The sequence below is a fragment of the Bos taurus genome, chromosome 25, assembly GCF_002263795.3.
Source record: "Bos taurus isolate L1 Dominette 01449 registration number 42190680 breed Hereford chromosome 25, ARS-UCD2.0, whole genome shotgun sequence".
Taxonomy (NCBI): Eukaryota; Metazoa; Chordata; class Mammalia; order Artiodactyla; family Bovidae; genus Bos; species Bos taurus.
In genome coordinates, this window is record NC_037352.1 from 39,474,261 (window position 1) to 39,493,726 (window position 19,466).

Consider the following 19,466-nt stretch of genomic DNA (forward strand, 5'->3'; position numbering starts at 1 on the left):
CTCAACGAGCTCCTGATAAATCTACAGGTGGGGGTGGAGGAAAACCAACAAGGTCATCTCACCCTTTCAGATTCACCTCCTGGAGGCCAGCCCTGACCCACTCCTGCACTCTAGGAAGAGACGGCAGCGTCCGCCTCTGGGCCTCCAGGACACTTCTCTACGTTTACCTGTCTGTCTGTACCGATGGGCTCGCGAATGTTTCAAGAGTTCAACAGGTATCAGTTGACATGATTCACTCCCCCTTTCTTACCTCTCCCTTCTTACTTCATTCCTTCTTTTCTCCTCTTCCTCCTTCTCTCCATCCATCTTTCCTTTCTTCCACCCATTCACTCTTCCATCTACCCATCCATCTGTTTATCTTTCCATCCACCCATCCATCCACCCACCCACCCATCCATCCACCCATCTCTGTACCCCCATAGCTTTTCACAGGGCCTGGCACAAGCAGGTTTTCAATAAAATAACCACCTCTATTTATTTAGTGCTTACTATGAGCAAGTCACTGTTCCAAGGGCTTTAAACATTGAAAGAATTGTGTGGTGTTTTCCCTCTTAGAAGATAGTTTTATGCTGTCAAAGAGACTAAAGGAAAAACACAGACCCTAATACACTGGATAGTGCCTAAACCCACTGTAATTAAGGGACTAACAAGACCGTGAAAGGTACTCCCAGACTGTCCTCAGCAGCTCGAGCACTCCTGCAGTGGGTTCTCTGAGTGTCTTTGGCACTAAAGTTTCTGTAATACTTTCCTGCTACTTGAAGAAAAAAAAAATGATTTCCCCTTCCTCTCCCGTCACCCAGAGGCCACATTTTATTTTAAATGCTCTGTCATAGCTCCAGGAATTATGTGTATTTTTCATAAAAATGTTTTAAAAACATTGAACAGAATCTCAACACAAAATGATTTACTTTACATGGAAAAATGCTGGGAGGCGGGAGTCATACCAAGACAATTTCCTTCTGAATTAATAGAAAAAAGTTCGTATTTCTGTCCTGCTTAATTCTGCCTTTCCAAAACCAGCATACTCAGCATTTGCAGCTCCACTTGTAACCCTCTGGGCTGTTTACCCACACTGATGTTCACGCCATGATCGCTGCCGGCAGAAACCCCTGGCGGCCGCTGGAACGTCCACTCTGTCTCTCCACTGCCAACTGTTTCCCTCATCTGTACTGGTCATTAAATATCTCAATAGATCAATGACGGAGAAAAGTATGTCTACAAATTAGGGGGGGAAATAACATTACAGAACTATTAAGCATGATGAGATTTGTGCAACTGATTTTCCACGCACCAGGATAATCCCTGGGCTTGAATGTCCATCTCGATCAACACTTGAGGGGTGTGCGGGCCCTTGTGTGTTTCTGGGGATGTGCTTGGCCCGCTCTCAGACCCTGGATGAGGCTACCCTGCCATGTGCCCCAGAGACCCCCGCCAGCTTCCCGTCCCGACCCTCGTGGGGAGCTCGGATCGGCCTGAGGGAAACAGTGGCCGTGTTTCCCAAAGCCACATCCCTGGGTGGCTGACGCCTCAGGCCTGAGGACCTGACCTTTGACCTCCCTGGTGGTGATGCTGACCTTCAGGCCAGGGCCACGTGACACCTGTGTTGGGGTGTTTGCGGTGTCTGCTGGGCCTGGCCCCCCTTCGGGGACCCCAGCACCTTCCTGGACTCCTGTTAATGAGACACTGCTGGGAAAACACCAGAGCGAGTAAGAAGGTGGGGCAGCCGCTGAGAAATGAATGCTGCAGAATGTTGCCGGATAAACCACTCTGGTCACACGCCTCCATGTGCGCTGACTCGGGAGGAGAGCTGTCCACCCACACAGTGTGGCCCTGCCGGCCGGAACCTCCTGGGCTTCTGTCAGAAGCTCTGGGCCGCCCTATGGCAGTGTTTGTTTCCTAAAACAGGAAGATGGCTAATTCTGAATGGCCGCAAGGAAAGCAGGCACCCTCTGTCCACATAGGCTGCCGCCCCGACCAGCTTGTTTCCAGGGAACAGAACAAGGCGACTCTTTGCTTTCGGGGCCAGCACCTCCCTCCTCGCCTGGCGGCGGCAGGAGGCCCATGTCTCGGGGATGACATCCTCAGCACCAGGAACCAGGAAGACCTCCCTCCTGACCAGAGCCCCGCCCAGCACAGGCACATCCCGGGCTCTGCGCTCCGTCGGTCCCCCAACACTCAGAAGCGCAGGCAGACACCAATACAAAAGTCTGATTTCCTGGACAGTTACACAGTCTCCACACTGAATGAAACTCATTCACGGCCCGAGATTTCCGGTGCTGCTAACTCACACGATGAACCGGGACGCCGGCTTGCAGTTCTGAGCCTGAAGCTGTTGACTTCTTGTTTAGTTGCTAAGTCGTGTCTGACTCTCTTGCGACGCCATAGACTATAGCCCACCAGCCGCCACCGTCCAGGGGGTTTCCCAGGCAAGAATACTGGAGTGGGTTGCCATTTCCTTCTCCAGGGGATCCTCAATGCAGGTCAGGTCTCCCGCACTGGCACATGGATTTTTCACTACTGAGCCACCGGGGAAGCCTGTTTATTTCTTGAATGCTGCCATTTCTCTTTGTATAAATGGTCTGGGTCGGAAATTTAACTGACATGGTGGGGATTAAATTTGAGGCTAAATACATCTGATTAAAAAAACTGTATTTTATCTGGTCCTTGTTTAAGGCAGGACACACGAGATGAATGTTGAAATGCAAAGGATGGCCTGTGGTGGGGGGGCTCTGCCCTGGAATAAACGTCCGCAGAGGCTGACTGGCTGTCACGGGGGGCTGTGAGGGAGACAGGCGTGAGCACAGGCTAGTGGCACAGTGGGAACTGTAGCCACAGCATGCCTGCTGAGGGTGCTGACTCAGCAACTTCCATGGATTTTTTTTTTTTTTTTAAACCTTTAGCAAAACACTGATGTTTTCCTTTGTTCAGCTGAAAAGTCCTGCAGTCAAAGACTGCAGTGGACAGAATGACTGGGGAGGGGTCTGGGAGGCTCCCAAGAGGACTGAAATATTTTGGGGAGGACCACCCCCCCCCACACCCAGGGACCAAGGACCATAATCCGTCTCATCTGCGCCCATCTCCGGGCTAAATCCATTATTTGTGAAAAAAGCAACACAATGTCTGCCTTGCATTCGGTACATCCTAAATATGTATATTTCACGGCTGCTTTGGAGAGGAAAATATATTTATAGCTCCTTCAGTGCCATTCCCGCCTATTGTGTAAATATGTAAATGAGGCTTCTTGATCTACACAGTAAAACGCCTCGGAATAATCTGTGTAAATAAATCAGCTGCATATGCCCACTGCACAGTTCCCATTGCCTTCCCCAGAGCTTAGCAACACCGACTTGGAGGAAACCTTCTCAAAACCCCAGAAGTGAACCTCCGGCAGAACTGTCCGGCGGGGTCTGGGACCGAGTCCATGCTCGCTGACCGCCCTTCTCCAGGACTGGGAGGGAGTCTGTGTTCTAGCCCCGTGCGAATTTCCTTAGTAGCTGTTCAGTTTGGGGTGTTCATGTCAGAGCATCAACAGAATTCGGTTCAGTTCAGTTCAGTGCTCAGTCATGTCCAACTCTTTCCGACCCCATGGACTGTGGCATGCCAGGCTTCCCTGTCCATCACCAATTCCTGGAGCTTGCTCAAACTCATGTCCATCGAGTCGGTGATACCATACAACCATCTCATTCTCTGTTGTCCCCTTCGCTTCCTGCCTTCAACCTTTCCCAGCCTCAGGGTCTTTTCCAATGAGTTGGTTCTTCACATCAGGTGGTCAAAGTATTAGAACTTCAGCTTCAGCATCATTCCTTCCAACGAATATTCAGGACTGATTTTCTTTAGGATGGACTGGTTGGATCTCCTTGCACTCCAAGGGACTCTCAAGAGTCTTCTCTAACACCACAGTTCAAAAGCATCAATTCTTCAGTGCTCAGCTTTCTTTATGGTCCAACTCTCACATCCATACGTGACTACTGGAAAAACCATAGCCTTGACTAGGTGGACTTTGTCGGCAAAGTAACGTCTCTGCTTCTTAATATGCTGTCTAGGTTGGTCATAGCTTTTCTTCCAAGGAGCAAGTGTCTTTTAATTACATGGCTGCAATCACCATCTGCAGTGATTCTGGAGCCCAAGAAAATAAACTCTGTCCCTGTTTCCATTGTTTCCCGATCTATTTGCCATGAAGTGATGGGACCGGATGCCATGATCTTCGTTTTCTGAATGTTGAGTTTTAAGCCAACTTTTTCACTCTCCTCTTTCACTTTCATCAGTAGACTCTTTAGTTCTTCTTTGATTTCTGCCATAAGGGTGGTGTCATCTGCATATCTGAGGTTATTGATATTTCTCCTGGCAATCTTGATTCCAGCTTGTGCTTCTTCCAGTCCAGCATTTCTCATGATGTACTCTGCATATAAGTTAAATGAGCAGGGTGATAATATACAGCCTTGATGTACTCCTTTCCCGACTTGGAACCAGTCGGTTGTTCCACGTCCAGTTCTAACTGTTGCTTCCTGACCTGCATACAGATTTCTCAGGAGGCAGGTCAGGTGGTCTGGTATTCCCATCTCTTTCAGAATTTTCCACAGTTTGTTGTGATCCACACAGTCAAAGGCTCTGGCATAGTCAATAAAGCAGAAGTAGATGTTTTTCTGGAACTCTCTCACTTTTTCAATGATCCGACAGATGTTGGCAATTTGATCTCTGGTTCCTCTGCCTTTTCTAAACCAGCTTGAACATCTGGAAGTTCTCAGTTCACGTACTGTTGAAGCCCGGCTTGGAGAATTTTGAGCATTACTTTGCTAGCGTGTGAGATGAGTGCAATTGTGCAGTAGTTTGAGCATTCTTTGGCATTGCCTTTCTTTGGGATGGGAATGAAAACTGACCTTTTCCAGTCCTGTGGCCACTGCTGAGTTTTCCAAATTTGCTGGCATATTGAGTGCAGCACTTTCACAGCATCATCTTTTAGGATTTGAAATAACTTAACTGGAATTCCATCACCTCCACTAACTTTATTTGTAGTGATGATTCCTAAGGCCACTTGACTTCACACTCCAGGATGTCTGACTCTAGGTGAGTGATCACACCATCGTGATTATCTGGGTCATGAAGATCTTTTTTGTATAGTTCTTCTGTGTATTCTTGCCACCTCTTCTTAATACCTTCTGCTTCTGTTAGGTCCATACCATTTCTGTCCTTTATTGAGCCCATCTTCGCATGAAATGTTCCCTTGGTATCTCTAATTTTTTTAAAGAGCTCTCTAGTTTTTCCCATTCTATTGTTTTCCTCTATTTCTTTGCATTGACCACTGAGGAAGGCTTTTTTATCTCTCTTTGCTATTCTTTGGAACTCTGCATTCAGATGGGTATATCTTTCCTTTTCTCCTTTGCCTTTCACTTCTCTTCTCAGCTATTTGTAAGGCCTCCTCAGACAACCATTTTGTCTTTTTGCATTTCTTTTTCTTGGGGATGGTCTTGATCACAGCCCAATCATCAGCAAAATTGGCTGTGGTTAAAATGCAGATACACAGGGCTGCACGGCCACCTGCCCGGGTTGTCCAGGCCTGCTGGCCGCCCTCCCCAGACCAGCCAAGTGGGTGAGCTCCATGCCTTTCAAGGCAAGATGGAAATGAGACAAGTGGGTGGACGGTAGGCAGCCTGGGGCCCCTGGGGCCTCCCCAAAATGGGCTCAGTCTTCCCAGACCCTGGGCAGCCTCTGAGAAAAAACTCCCTGTCCCAGGGACCCACACACCACAACCAAGCTCCCTTCAGACTCCACTGCCCTACAGAGGGCTCGGGGGGCCGCAGCGAGGAGGTGCCGCATTTACTCTCTGTGCAATGAGGCCTGTAACAGATGACAGCTGAGCTCCAAAGCTCACAGTACCGGCAAGAGTTTAAACACTGACAATCTGTAACCGCGTTTCATCTGACTCCAAGCAGCTGCGGGCCTCCATCCTGGAGAGCAGGGGGGCGTCCTTCTCGACTTTCAGAGGCTGGACGGTGAGCCGGTCAGCCTGCCCTGGTCCAGTCAGCTGCTGGAGGAGGGACAGATTTTCCATGGACAGGGCGGGGGTTGGTTTCAGGATGGTTCATGCGCGTTGCGTTTGTTGCACACTTTGTTTCTGTTGTGATTATACCGGCTCCACCTCAGACCAGCAGGCATCAGATCACGGAGGCTGAGGACCTGGGGGCCCCTGCTCGAGACCACGGCTTCCTTATCTTTTCTCGGTGCCGTGGACCCTCTGACAGCTGGCTGACTTTGAAGGCCCCCGTCTCAGAGTGGTTTCAGATGTGTGAAATACAACGGAAAAGGAAACGAGTCACACTGGTGATGCTAAGTGCCTGGCGGCACCCGGAGATGCACAGCCATGTCCGTCTCCAGGCTGCGAGGAGGGTCTGGGTACGTGGGTCTTCTCGGCGCCCTGGGTGAGCCATGCGGTCTTTGGAAGATGTGGTAGAGAAACGTGGATTTCCGTGACACCCTCACACCAGGGAACTCGGAAGTCTTGGCTTCGTCACGAACGCCTTGGATAAGGAGGTAGAGCAGGGTCTGCGGACGACGTAATTCCACCGTAAGGATGAGTGTGAAGGATCCGGGGGAGTCTCTCCACGGCTGGCACGTGACACGCATGCGGCCGTGACTCCTGCTGCCGGCAGCCTCACAGCTACTGCAGTGACTTAGGTGGCTTTTCACCTCTTGTCGTGGACTGAATTGCATCCCCTTGTCATTCACACCCTCGAGGCCTGATCCTCAGGCTCTCAGAACGTGATCTTATTTGGAAATAGGGTCTCTGCAATTAATTAAGATGCAGTCATGAAGGTGGGCCTCTGTTCCATATGACTGGGGCCCTTCTAAGAAGGGGAAATTAGGGACTTCTGTGGTGATCCAGTGGCTAAGAATCCACCTGCCAGTGCAGGGGACACGGGTTCGACTCCTGCTCTGAGAAGATCCCACCTGCCACGGAGCAACTAAGGCCGTGGGCCACAACTACTGAAGCCCGCCTGCCGAGAGCGCGGGCTCCGCAGCGAGAGAGGCCGCAGTGATGAAGCCCGCCGGCCGAGAGCGCGGGCTCCGCAGCGAGAGAGGCCGCAGTGATGAAGCCTGCCGGCCGAGAGCGCGTGCTCCGCAGCAAGCGAAGCCACCGCAACGAGAAGCCGCCTGCCGAGAGCGCGTGCTCCGCAGCGAGAGAGGCGGCCGCGACGAGAGGTCGCGCACCATGACTAGAGAGTGGGCCCCACTCTCTGCGGCTGGAGAAAGTTCACAAACAGCAAAGAAGACCCAGCACGTCCAAAACAGTAAATGAAGAAGAGAAATAAAAAGAGGACATTTGGACGCAGGCGGGAACACAGGGAGGAGGCCAGGTGACGAGGAAGGTCAGGGCCTGGGTGATGCTTCTGCCACAAGCCAAGGCACCGCAGAGGCTGTGGGCAACGCACCGGGAGCCGGGGGAGGCGCTGGACCGAACCCCCCACCCCCGGCTCGGCCTGCCTCGGGAACCAGCCCTGCCGACCACCTTGATCTGAGGCTTCCCGCCTCCGGAACCGGCAGACGGCACGTCTCTGTTATTTAAGCCGCCTGTGCTCGGTGCTCGGTTACAGCAGCGAAGGAAGCTGCCGTGTGTTTATCAGTGAAGGAAGTGCTGCTTTCAGTTAGAGGTTAGTGAAGATAAAAACATATTTTTTCCCATCTAAATGGTTGGAGCTCCAGAATTCTATCCATGAACACTGCAGGGGCCTGGGGAGCGAGCAGGGTAACCCCTGGATTTGAGGGGCAAACAGCTTGCTTCCTTTGGGTCAGCATGGCCTCCACAGCCTTGTTTGGGCCCAGACCCCAGGGGCCTTTTAGCCACGGTGCTGGCTGAGCCCGGCCTGCCACAGATTTGGGGCCCTCTGCTTCCAGCACAGGACAAACACCCTGCTTATCAGAAACTGGCCAGGTCCCAGGCTGGGAGCTGAGCATGGGTGTGGGAGCCAAAGAATCATTCACGTTTCATAGAAACCGTCTTGGTTTATGGACCAGGTTTCTCCTCAGAAGTTTGTAGAAGGCACTTCTCATTAGGAACCTCTCAGAACCAGTTTGCTGGGGAGGAGGGGTGCCTATGTCACTGTGGGGTCTGAAGCTTCAGGGCCCCTTCCTCCTGGTCTAATAGCTGCTTTAGACTGTAGTCTGAAACACGCCCAGAGCTGGACCCCATCTAGCAGGAGGGACCTGGCGATTTGTGCTCTGAGTGTGGCTCTGGCCCACGAGGCCTGCTCACCCTCAGAGGTTCATGCTGAGCTGTGCAGCCAACTGAACGTGCAGTGCCCCTGTGTGGGCGACACCCCCACCCCTGGCCGTAACACCAGACTTAACCCATCAGAAGTTCATTTTCCAATAAGTCCTTCCTAAAAGCTGAAGCTCCAACATTTGTCCACCTGATGCAAAGAGCCAACTCATTGGAAAAGACCCTGATGCTGGGAAAGATTGAAGGCAGGAGAAGAAGGGAGTGACAGAGGATAAGATGGTTGGATGGCATCACTGACTCAATGGACATGAGTTTAGGGAAACTCCAGGAGTTAGTGATGGACAGGGAGGCCTGGTATGCTGCAGTCCATGGGGTCGCAAAGAGTTAGACATGACTAAGCGACTGAGCGACAACAACAAAAGGTATTAACTGAACAGAAGGAAGGGGAGAGCCCGCTCAGGGCGGACGGGGTCGGGTGGATCTCAGCCTTGCTCTCAGCAGGTGACGTGGGTTCCTGGCAGGAAGGCTCACAGTGAGGGGTGAGCAGAACGCGGTCCACCAAGACCCTCAGCCTGTCTCTGAGCCACTCGCGGGTGTCACTGGTGAGCCGAGAGCGTGTGTGAGGGGCCCTAAGTCCTCAGCATGTGTATCTGAGTGATGGTTACCCTCCCCTAAACCCGGCTCACGTGGCCACCTTGTCGTGGGGCTGATGCCCGTGAGGTTATAAGCACAGTCATGGTTATGAAAACAGAGGGTGAGGGAGTGAGAGGGAGGCTCTCATTTCAGCATCACTCCCTCGGTCCCCTTGTCATCAGGGAGATACTGCCAGGCGGGCCTGCGGCTTGGACACGTCCCCCCTTGTACAGACGCACGGACACGGTTTTGGGGTGGTGCCCACCCTACCTGAGGGTCTGGCCTCGATGACGTAGCCCGTGGTGGGCGTCCTGCCGGCCCGGCCCTCTGTCCAATGCAGGGTCAGCTCAGAGGTGGATTTGGTGACCGAGACGTCTCGAGGGGAGCCCGGGGACCCTGTGGACAGAGCAGAGCAGGGGGCTTTGGGGACGCCTCGCCCACAGGGGCTCTCCAGGCAGGGCCACCACGCTCAGTCTCAGGTTCCTCCTCTAGAAAGTGGGGGTGGGGTGGGGCCGACGCAGGCCTCACAGGGTCCCTCGGAGGATCAAGAGAGGTGAGGCGTGGGGGTGCCCCCTGGGTCCGCTGCCCCGGCCTCGCCTCCATAAGCACCTCCGTAAACAGAGGCCAAGGTCGTTTGTGAAGTGGAAACCTTGGCTCAACCTCACGTGTGGAAACTTCAAAATTTTCTTGTGTATCTTGAATTGAATGCACTTACTCTGTCTTAATAATTTTCCCAGAAAAGAAATACAAACTTGACATGCCTAGGAATTTGCTCGTCTACACTGAATGTGCTCACGTTGAGACACTTGCGTTAATACGCGCTTTTGAAGACAGGGTCAAGAGATTCCCCTGGGGGCCCGGCGGTTAGAACTCTGCGCTTCCACTGCAGGGGGCCCTAGGCTGATCCCTGGTCGAGGATCTAAGGTCCCACACGGCATGGGGTGCAGCCAAAAGTTAAAAAAAAAAAGACAACGGGACCAAAAGAGGCCTGAGCTGAAGCCAGCTCTGAGCGGCCACAGCGGCTCGCTGGAGTGCAGACAGACCCGGAAGAGGACGAACGGGGCTGGTACTCACCCTCGGCCGGCCCGGCCGTGACGTTGGCCTGCAGCTCGGGCCCGTAGGCGATGGTCCGTGCCTGCACACGGAAGAAGTAGGTGACTCCCTTGGTGAGGTCCCGCACCTTCAGCCAGCGCGGCCAGTTCCCCTTCACATCCACGGTCACCACTTTGCTGACCCCTAGAGCCGCAGGAATGGGGAGAGGGGTGGATTCAGAGGGGTCCTGAGCCCCGCCTGCCTGCCCAGCTCTGATAACAATGGCGGAGGCCCCTTGGTCTGCTAAGGAGGTATTTCTTACAATTAGGAGGCGTTTAAGTGGTGATAATGGCCAATTTTCAGCACAGATAAGTGCAATTAGAGTCTAAGCTTGATAAGCGGGTGCTGACAAGGGAAGAAGCACCCTGAGAACATGTGGGAGGAGGCGGTCAGGCTCGCTGGTCAGGTCAGGGGCAGAGACCTCTGGCGACCAGCACCACCCGGAGGGCAGGGCCTTGGGGTCTGTAGGGCCCCTTCCCACAAAGTCTTGAGTCACGTCAGAGGCGACCTCGGGTTTCCCGACTCAGTCCTGGAGGAGACTGTGGGAGAGGAAGACTCAGGAAGACTTCTGGGGGTTAAAGCTGCACCCCTTCCTCCGCCCAGTGGGGACCACCCTGTGGTGTGAAGGCCTCGGCCACGCACGACAAGCACAGCTTCGCCCGGGACTTGACGCGAGGATGGAGCACCTGTCACCACAGACAGCGGTGCCTCAACCCAGAGACCGGGACGGCCCGGGACCCTCTCCCTCAGGCATGGGGATGGAGCGCGCGTGATGCTGGCTGCACGGTGTTTAATTAGAAAACAGAGCTTCAATATTTTGGGAGGAAGATACATCCTGAAAAATACATAAATGCAGCCTTTTCCAGAAGGGAAAATAGAGTTCTCTATGACGTTTGAAAACGAAGCGTTTGAACAAAAAAGCTACAGAGCTCTAGACTGCGGGACTTCTCAGAGCCTCCCACCCGCCGATGGCTGTCGGGCACCTCTGTGTGGGGCGTCAGGCTGCGGTGGGTCGGTCAGCAGAGGGCGTGTGGACACGCTGCACGTGGTGCCTGCTGTCCAGGGTCCAGAGTCTGCCCCACTGCGTCCCCCACACAGAGGACTGCTGGGCTTCCCGAGACCGTGGGCCTCCTGTCTGTGCTCGCTGTGAATGGCCAGTGTTCTCTGCACCTTGAGTGCAGAGAACTCAAGGGCGGCCTTGACCTCAGAAGAGCCCAAAAAAGCGTGTCCTTGTGCAAAACGGGTCCACCTTCCAAGTCGCCAGAGCAAATCCCTGCAGTCCTGCAGGTCCCAGGGTCTCTCCTCGTGGCTTACTGCGTTCACATCATGCCTTTTATCAAACACTTGACCAGCTAAGTCATTCTCTTCCCAATTATTTCAGAGCGATTCTGGGGGCTTTTGCCTGGTCAGAGCTTTTCACTGGAGAAGCAGGGCTGTTTCTGCCCAGCAAAGCTGCCCCTCAGGCCCATCGCTCCAGACGGGGCTCCCGGGGGGCACAGCACGCACACATGGAGAGCGTCCTCAGCTGATGCTGGGGGTCCTGTGGGATGTATAGTTTTTGGCAGAGCAGCATCCCTGCCCCCTTTTTTTGTTGTTAGAAAAGAAATACCTTCTCCTTAGAGTAGAACCAACCCCGGGCACAGATTTTGTGAACTCTGTCCCCCCAACCCCTGTCCCATTCCAACCCCCCATTCCATCCCAACCAAGGCAGAATCTTGTTCGTTTAGTCCATTTTAAAACTGTGCCCTGCGCTATAAAGCCTCATGGTGCAATTCCCTAAAATACTTCCATTTAAAACATTTTGTTGTTGATGTTCAGTAGCTCAGCCATGTCCGACTCTTTGCGACCCCATGGACTGCAGCACGCCAGGCCTCCTGGTCCTTCACCGTCTCCTGGAGCTTGCTCAAACTCATGTGCATTGAGTCAGTGATGCCATCCAATCATCTCATCCTCTTTCGCCCCCTTCTCCTGTCTTCAATCTTTCCCCCATTTAAAAGACATTTTTAGAAAACATAAAAACAGCTCTTCCATGGAATCAGATTCCCAAGATCAGGGCCTGGCGCTCCGAGGGCTGCTCTGCTGGGCTCCGGGGTCCACAGCACTGGGTCCACGCTGGGCCCCCCGCTCCCTGGGCTGAAGGCAGCCCACCAGGTCTGGGCCTGGGGCGGGGCACGCAGGGTCAGCCGGGGCGAGGGCGCTGCTTCACAACTTCTGTTTACTGTCTTCACTGCAAGCGTGCGTGTGTGCGTGTGTAACGCACATATCACATCCTTGGTGGTCTTCATGGGGAGCCAGCTGCCACAGAGAGCTGACATAGAATGAAGACACTCGAGGGTCCCCTGTGTTTGCAGCCATGTCTCCGGGAGACACCGGGCCCTCTGAGACACGTGAACGCATCGAAATTGTCCGGAGCCCCCGTCACCACTTCCATGGTTCCCTGTGGGAATCCCGGATCCCACAGTGAAGGGGGCCAGGCTTTTCCAGGAGACCCCCACTCAAGAGGCCCGCACGCCCATCAGACTGGCCGGCCGCCTTAAGCAGGGGGGATACATAATCCAGGAACTGGGGGGCCCTGGTGAGGGACAGGCCGAGGTGTGGGGACTCGTGTGCAAACACTTCCTAAGCCTCCGCCTGCCCAAGGTGGCTGCTGTTCTGGCGTCAGCCAGCGCTGGCCAGTGCGAGGCCCCCAGCTGAGCCCAGAGTAAGGGCTTCCCGTGCGAGGCCCCACACCCGTCACCAGCAGCCCTGCCCCGCCCTGGGCATGGCCTCCGTGCAGCCCTGCCTGGCAGACCCCACCTTCCTGGGCCGCGGGCCGTGGAGGCTGGAAGGGCTCGGGCCCAGCGTGTGACTGAAGAATCAGGGGTTTGGGGAGCGGCTGTGGTCCAGGCAGGCTCCGGGTGGGATCCTGAGAAGCGGGCCTGGGTTGGTGGTGAGCAGGGCGCGTCTGGAAGGTCATAGGTCACCAGGGTGGCACTCAGGCAGCGGGCCTTGAGCTCTGCCCCTAGGGATGGGGTGTGTGCTGGTTGCCGGGGTGGCTGGGGCAGGTGTGAGGCCTAAGGTCAGCCTCGCTCCTGCAGGAGCTGGGCCAGAGCTGTTGGGGGGCAGGTGGGCCCGGCTCAGGGCAGCTCTGGGGGTAGAAGCGGCCCCAGGGCTCCTCGGGCCGGGCTGGGCACTGCCAGTCACTGGTGCTGTCACGGTCAAGGGCAGCAGCCCCAGCCCTGGACAGGGCACTGGACAGACGAGTGGGAGTCAGGGTCTGGGACGTGCTGGTCAGGAACCTGGGCTCCAAACAGGAGCCGGGTCAGTGGCTGTGTGACAGAGCGCCAAGTCCCCGCCCCCACTCACATGGGCGAGCAAAACGCTGGTGTCCGGTAATTCTCGGCCCTTCCTGGCCGCTGGACGAGCAAGATCCTGGCCCATCTCCTCCAGGGCCTCTGGGGCTGTGACCGCGACTCTGGCCAAGCCCAGGCCACCTGTCCCCAGACTGAGCGGGGCTGAGTCGATGTGGCCCCGGCCTCTTGGCCGTTGGACAGCCTGTGTCCACACGCCGCCTCTCCTGCTATTTACCAAAGTTCATGAATTTTCTGAGACGCGTGCCCCTCACGCGTCCATGTCTGATCTGGGATGCAGCTTGGGACAGTCGCTGCACACGAGGCCTGGGCCAGAGTGCATTGGAGGCCCTTTTTCCTCCTCAGCACTTAATAAAATTACCATGCATCTCAGAGCCCACGGCAGTTGAGATGCGATGAAATAAAATCTAGGGCTTAACTTTTCTTCTTCATATCAACTCCCTGTTTTAGTTGAATGTGCTTATTTTTATAAAGGAAACATTTATCGCGGCGCTTTAAGTGGAAAGCCAGGATCGTTAGACGTGTGGGTGGTATCTTTCCCTCCTAGACATTAAACAATCCGTAACTTTTACAGTCTGCCTGCGTCTATGACCAGGGGCTCCCCGCCCTCCTCTGCACCACGGTCCTGGGCACACAGAGGGGCACAGAGAAAGGCCCACTCAGCCCTCAGTGTGTGCTCTGGGCCCTGGGGCTCAGCTTCAGTCTCCTGTCGGGGAACAGCCCACGGTGTGCACCCCCTAAAAAACCTTCGCTGAGTAAACGTTAGAATGAAGGGTGGCCGGAGGAGCAGCTGGGGGCAGCCTCTGGGCCCAGTGTCCCCTCTGGCCACGTTGCCCACATGGTTCTGGCTTGGAGTGCCTGGGTGGGATGGACCCTGGGGCCTCAGGAGCGGCAGGCGGTGAAGACCCGGGTCGGGGCCCCAGGAGGGCGGCTGTGCGAACGCGCCACGCGCTCGGCCCGTTCACCGGCCTCTTCTCGTGTCGACGGCGGGCGCCAGGCCCTGCGAGGCTTACCTTGGACGGGCGCGAGCGGCTCGTACACCACTCGGTAGCCCTGCAGGACGCCGTTGGCCGCCACGGGCTCACCCCACGAGACGTTCAGCGTGGTGGAGGTTATTTCCGAGAACGCCAAAAAGCTGGGGGTCCCGGGAGCTGGAGGAACAGGACAGGACCTTCACTGAAGCTCCTTTTATAGCAAGAGATCATCTACATATGTGTCCACGCCTCCACCCGGAACAGAGATGTTTATTAGATGTTATTTTCTACTTGGTGCAGGCTCAATACCACACGCTGTATAAAGGTGATTTACTGAGCATCCCCAACCTCCCAGGATCAATCGGAAACTCAAACCCTCCCGAGAGGAGCAGAGGAAACGACGGTGTTCAAGCACAAAGGAGCCTGTGAAGCACGGTGACAAAGGTGTAAAAACGAATGAGAGAGACAGGAAGCGCAGCGCAGACGGCACCGTCAGCTCCGGCCTGCGCCTCTGGGGGCCAGGCTCCGGGGCGGGTGGTGGCTGAAGGCTCTGCCCTCCTCTCCTCTCCCTCTGCAGGGCCTGAAGGCCCCAGAGGACACCCCCACCCTCGTCCTCACCTGGGATCCCCTGGTGCCCAACCATCTCACGGTCCCCCTTGGTCTGGAGATGGGGGAGCTCACAGGCCACCCTGAGTGGGGAGATGCTTTTTCCTGGCAGACGCAGAGGCCGGCTGGGGGTCAGGGAGCAGGCTGATCCACAAGGCCCCTGTCCACCTGGACTGGAGTCCCCAGCTCCCCTCACCGTGTGGGGACTGACGTGCCCCCAGCCCGGTTCCCCTCGGAGATGAGAAATGTGCACTAAACCAGCCCCTCCTGCCCCTCTTCCACCCTCCCCCGCCCTGGGGGTCCTGTGGTCCCACGATCAGCTGGGCCCACCGTGCCCAAGGGTCTCCGCCTCCCACTCTCAGCTGCACAGCTCCACCCCTTCCCTCTGAGTCCACGATGGCCCCTTCCTGGCCTTGCAGGGACTGCTGGACAGGCCCCGGGGGCACGGCCCGTACAATCTGGCTGTGGTCATCTTGTGCAGGGCAAAGCGCTTGGGAGCCCCTGCTCCCAGGAAGACTGAACCCACAGAATGTTGGGGAACCCCGAGAGGAGGGTCTGTATCCCATGGGCTCCCGAACCTACTTTGCTGGCCTGTGACCCTCTGGATCTCATGAAGCCCCTCGGAGCTCCCGGGACCCCAGGCCCAGCCTCCTTTCCCTTGGGAGGCCTGGCTGGCCTCACAAAGCCCCCCAGGCCACAGGGGATTCCAAGAGTCACCAGGACAGTGAGCAATCAGCTCAGAATGCACAGTGGGTGAGGAGAGGAGGTCACGGGCAGTGTGACCCCCGGCAGGGCAGTCCGGGCATGCTCTGGGATCTGCCTGGGGCATGTGCCTGAGAGATGGCAGGCCAACCGCTTCTGGAGGGCTCTGCAGCTGAGGCCCCCGGGGGGCCCACACTGCAGCCCAGGCTCAGCAGGTCAACAGACAAGGGGATCCCTGCTCTGGGAGCTGGACCTGAGAGAAGCCCCCAGGGCCCTGGGGTGAATCCTGCCTGTGAGGAACAAGGCCTCGTGCAGTTGGAAGCCTGTTCACCTGACACCCTGCGTGGCTCACAGCAGGCAGCTCCATGCAGCGGGCCCAGGCTGGGGGCCGGAGACACCACGTGGGTCAGACCCAGAAATCTCCGGCTACACGGGGCTGGGTTTGAGGACCAGCAGAGTGGGGAGCTGGGGGAACTGGAGCGGGGGTGGGGGGCAGCAGCGGGGCAGGGGCAGCGATGGGGCAGGGGGCGGCCTGGGCAGTCGGTGGGAGGCTTGTGTGCTCCTACCTGCCTGGTGGGTGCAGCCCGGCTGGGGCTCGCTCCGGGGCCCGTCGCCCGCGGCGTTGAAGGCCGAGATGCTGACCAGGTACTTGGTGTGGCTGGTGAGGTTCTTCAGTTTGGCCGTGGTCTCGGGCAGGAACAGCACCCGCATCTTCTCCGTGTCATTCTGGCTGTCTGCCTCCCAGTAGTAGATCTGCCGGGAGGAGCGGAGGCTGGAGGCCGGGAGGCTCAGAGGGGTGGCGCCCTGTCTCAGCCTGGGGACAGGCGGCCACCAAGCCGGGGCGGGGGACCCCAGTGCTCCTGGTGGGGGGTGAGTGCGCCTCTGCAGAGGCCAGGCCAGGAGGATGGGGCCTGCGGACGGGAGGTGACTGCCAGGAAAGTGCCTTAGGACCAGGCTCCTGGACGTAAGGGAGACCAACCCAGCCCCTGCTCCAGCCTGTGGACGGCCCCAGCCCCAGCTTCACTAGAGGCTCCTGCATTTTAACCCTGACATGCATCGAAGCCTGCGATTGACGTGACCCAATACTGTGTACGTTAAAACAGCCTCAGATGATGAGCAGAAGAGCCACCCTGGGCTCAGCGCTGCCGGGGGGCCCGTGTTTCTCGGTTCTGTTTCCTCGTGTCTGGTTTACATGTGCTCGTGAGCAAACGTGATGCCCACACACGGAGGTTTGTAAGGTCATCTGAACTGTTTCCCTTGATAGCTGGCAGAGAACCACAGCCTCAAGCTGGTGCCAGCCAGGCTGCCCAGAGACAGCCCTGGACCGTGGATCTGCCTTGGCTCAGTGGGTGTAACCTGGGCCAGGCAGTCAGAGCTGTTGGCCCACGTGCGGAGCAGCAGAGTTCCGTGTGGGGCCGGCTCTCCGGTGTCCACACGTCTGGCCGGGCCAGAGCAGCCCTGGCGGGTTAGCTACGCTCATTCCCTCCTGTAAGATGAACTCCAGCTTCTGCGCCCTGAACTGGCCAGTGAGGCGCTCTGCTCGAAAAGGCCGCACTAACCTGGACACTGAGGGCAATACCCACGTCAGCGTCTGTTCAGGACACCGTTATTGGGAATTATTAATAGGGAACGCGCTTTGGACACACACACACAGCACCTTGCCTCCAGGCTCAGGGGACTTGCTGTCGCCTCATCAGTCATTGTTAACAGCCCTGCCATGGAGGAAGGCCTTTCTTTTCACAAAACAGCTACAGAAATCATTCTTAGAGGAACATTTACTCGGCCCAATAGTCATCATCAGGGCAGGCGAGCCCACAAAGTCTGAGGACTGATCAACTTGAGGCTCATCAGACCAGACAAGGAGACTCATCCTGAGGGGAGGATGGGGGTTTGCAAGGGACGGCCCTGGGCTGGTTACCTCAGGAGGGTTTTGGCTGACCTCATGGGGTTCCAGCCCCGTCTGCAGGGGTGACCTTGGAGGTGGAACCCTGGGAGGGGCTCCCTGCCCCCCACCAACTTGTGTGACTGTTCATGCCCGATGCTCTTACGGGAATGGTCTGGTGCCTTCCTTCCATCCCACTTCTGGAATATTCAGATGTGGGCTCAGAACAGGTCAGTGTTGGGGTTCTCAAACTGAGGTCCCCAGGAACCAGGCCCCTGGGGAGCTTGTCACACATGCACATTTCTGGGCCCCATCCTGGACCTACTGAGTCAGGACTCGGGAAGCATCCAGTAGTGACACGGGGTGGAGCTGGGGGCTAGGCCTGGTCTCCCCTCCAGCACTGTCAGCAAAGGTGGTGGAGGCTCCCCGAGGGGGCGCAGGGCAAGGAGAGGCCAGCCTGGGAGGGAGGGGCTGCTGGCTCCACCATGAGCCTCCCCGACCCCCAGGCCCGGGGGGAGGTGGGCCGAGCCGGTCCAGCCCCTCGGTGATGCCCTCGGGTCCGAGGGTGAGGGCCGCCGCGTGCTGGCGCAGGACGCAGAGGGCCGCCGTGAGCTGGGGGGCCCGGGCCGCCGGCCCTCGTCCCCAGGTGGCCGGGAGGGCAGACCGCGCCTCGCGAGGGGTCGTCCCCAGGTGGCCGGGAGGAAGACCGCGCCGCGCGAGGGGCTTGCCTTGTAGCCCTGGATGATCCCGTTCTGGCTCTCGGGCGGCGGCGGCTCCCATGCGACCTCCAGCTGGCTGGCCGTGAGCGGGTTCACGTGCACACGCTGCGGGGCCTGGGCAGGGGCTGTGGGGCAGAGAGCGGAGGGTCAGCCGAGAAGCCCGCCCCCGCGTGCGGGCTCCCAGGCCCCGCCCCGGCCGGGACGACCACGGACCCTCTCAGAACCACGGTTCCCCTTGTGGGCTCCCGGGCCCCTGCGGCCCCGCCCCTGCAGGCCTCGCCCCGGCCAGGACGACCACGGACCCTCTCAGAACCACGGCTCTAAGTGCACACGGTGAAATCTGGAGAACCCCAAAGAAAAGCGATTATACACAGACACAGGGGCGCTCGTGAGAACAAAGGTGAGACAGTAAGCCACGCGCCTATGACTGAGCTGTGAGGCTGCCTGGGACAGGCAGGGACGGCTCAGCAACCTCCAACCTCGCTGCATCGGGTTGGGGAGGGCCCTGTGGCTGGGAGATCAGGCCCTGCAGACCTGTGCTGCTGGCTCTCACGTTCATTGCCGAGTTGCTGCAGTTGTTCAGGCGTTAAGTCCTGCCGACTCTTTTCCACCCCAAGGCCTGCAGCACGCCAGCCTTCCCTGTCCTTCACTATCTCCCAGAGTTTCGCTCAGATTCACGTGCACTGAGTCGGTGATGCTCCCCAACCTCTGTCGCCCCCTTCTCCTCCTGCCCTCAATCTTCCCCAGCATCAGGGTCTTTTCCAGTAACCGCAACCGAGGGTAGTGCTAAAGTCCACGTGGAACTCGGAGAAAACAAAGGCCATCTGTGGGAATGGCCTGGCGGTCCGGGGGTTAGTCCTCTGCCTTCACTGCTGGAGGCCCAGGTTCGATCCCTGGTGGGGAGCTAGGATCTCGCACAGCACAGTGCAGCCAGAAAAGAAAAACCAAGGCGTGTGTGATCCTGTCTGGGGTTCAGGACGCCGGGGTGCACAGCCCCGCTCCTGGGGGAGGGGCTGGCCTCTGCGCACCCGTGGCTACCCCTCCTCTGGGACAGAGCACAGAGGCCGCTGCCGCATGTCCCCTGGGGAGGACCCACCCCTCTGGTCCTCCTCCCACCCTGAGGGCTACCCCCGCCCCACTGTGATGGGCTGGAGTCACAGGTGCAGGTGAAAGGTGAAAGGTCACTGGCAGGGCCCCGTGGCCGTGGCCTTGCAGGCAGCCTCAGGGCAGCTGGGAACAACGCAGACGACCCATGTTTCTCCCTGCCCGGCAATCCCGCTGGCCGGTCTGTCC

General features: G+C 57.1%; 1 protein-coding gene across 5 annotated transcripts in view; it reads right to left on the reverse strand.

Moving 5' to 3' along the window:
• The window catches only part of SDK1 (sidekick cell adhesion molecule 1), a 746,454-nt gene that overhangs the window by 21,704 nt on the left and 705,284 nt on the right, over positions 1 to 19,466 (reverse strand). For all 5 annotated transcript variants that reach the window (XM_024985294.2, XM_059881632.1, XM_059881629.1 and 2 more), the window contains 5 exons: positions 18,183 to 18,298; positions 16,139 to 16,325; positions 14,304 to 14,441; positions 9,923 to 10,084; positions 9,119 to 9,244 (listed from right to left, as the gene is read on the reverse strand). In XM_024985294.2, the coding sequence (XP_024841062.1) occupies positions 9,119 to 9,244; positions 9,923 to 10,084; positions 14,304 to 14,441; positions 16,139 to 16,325; positions 18,183 to 18,298 (729 nt within the window). The remainder of the gene's footprint in view (positions 1 to 9,118; positions 9,245 to 9,922; positions 10,085 to 14,303; positions 14,442 to 16,138; positions 16,326 to 18,182; positions 18,299 to 19,466) is intronic.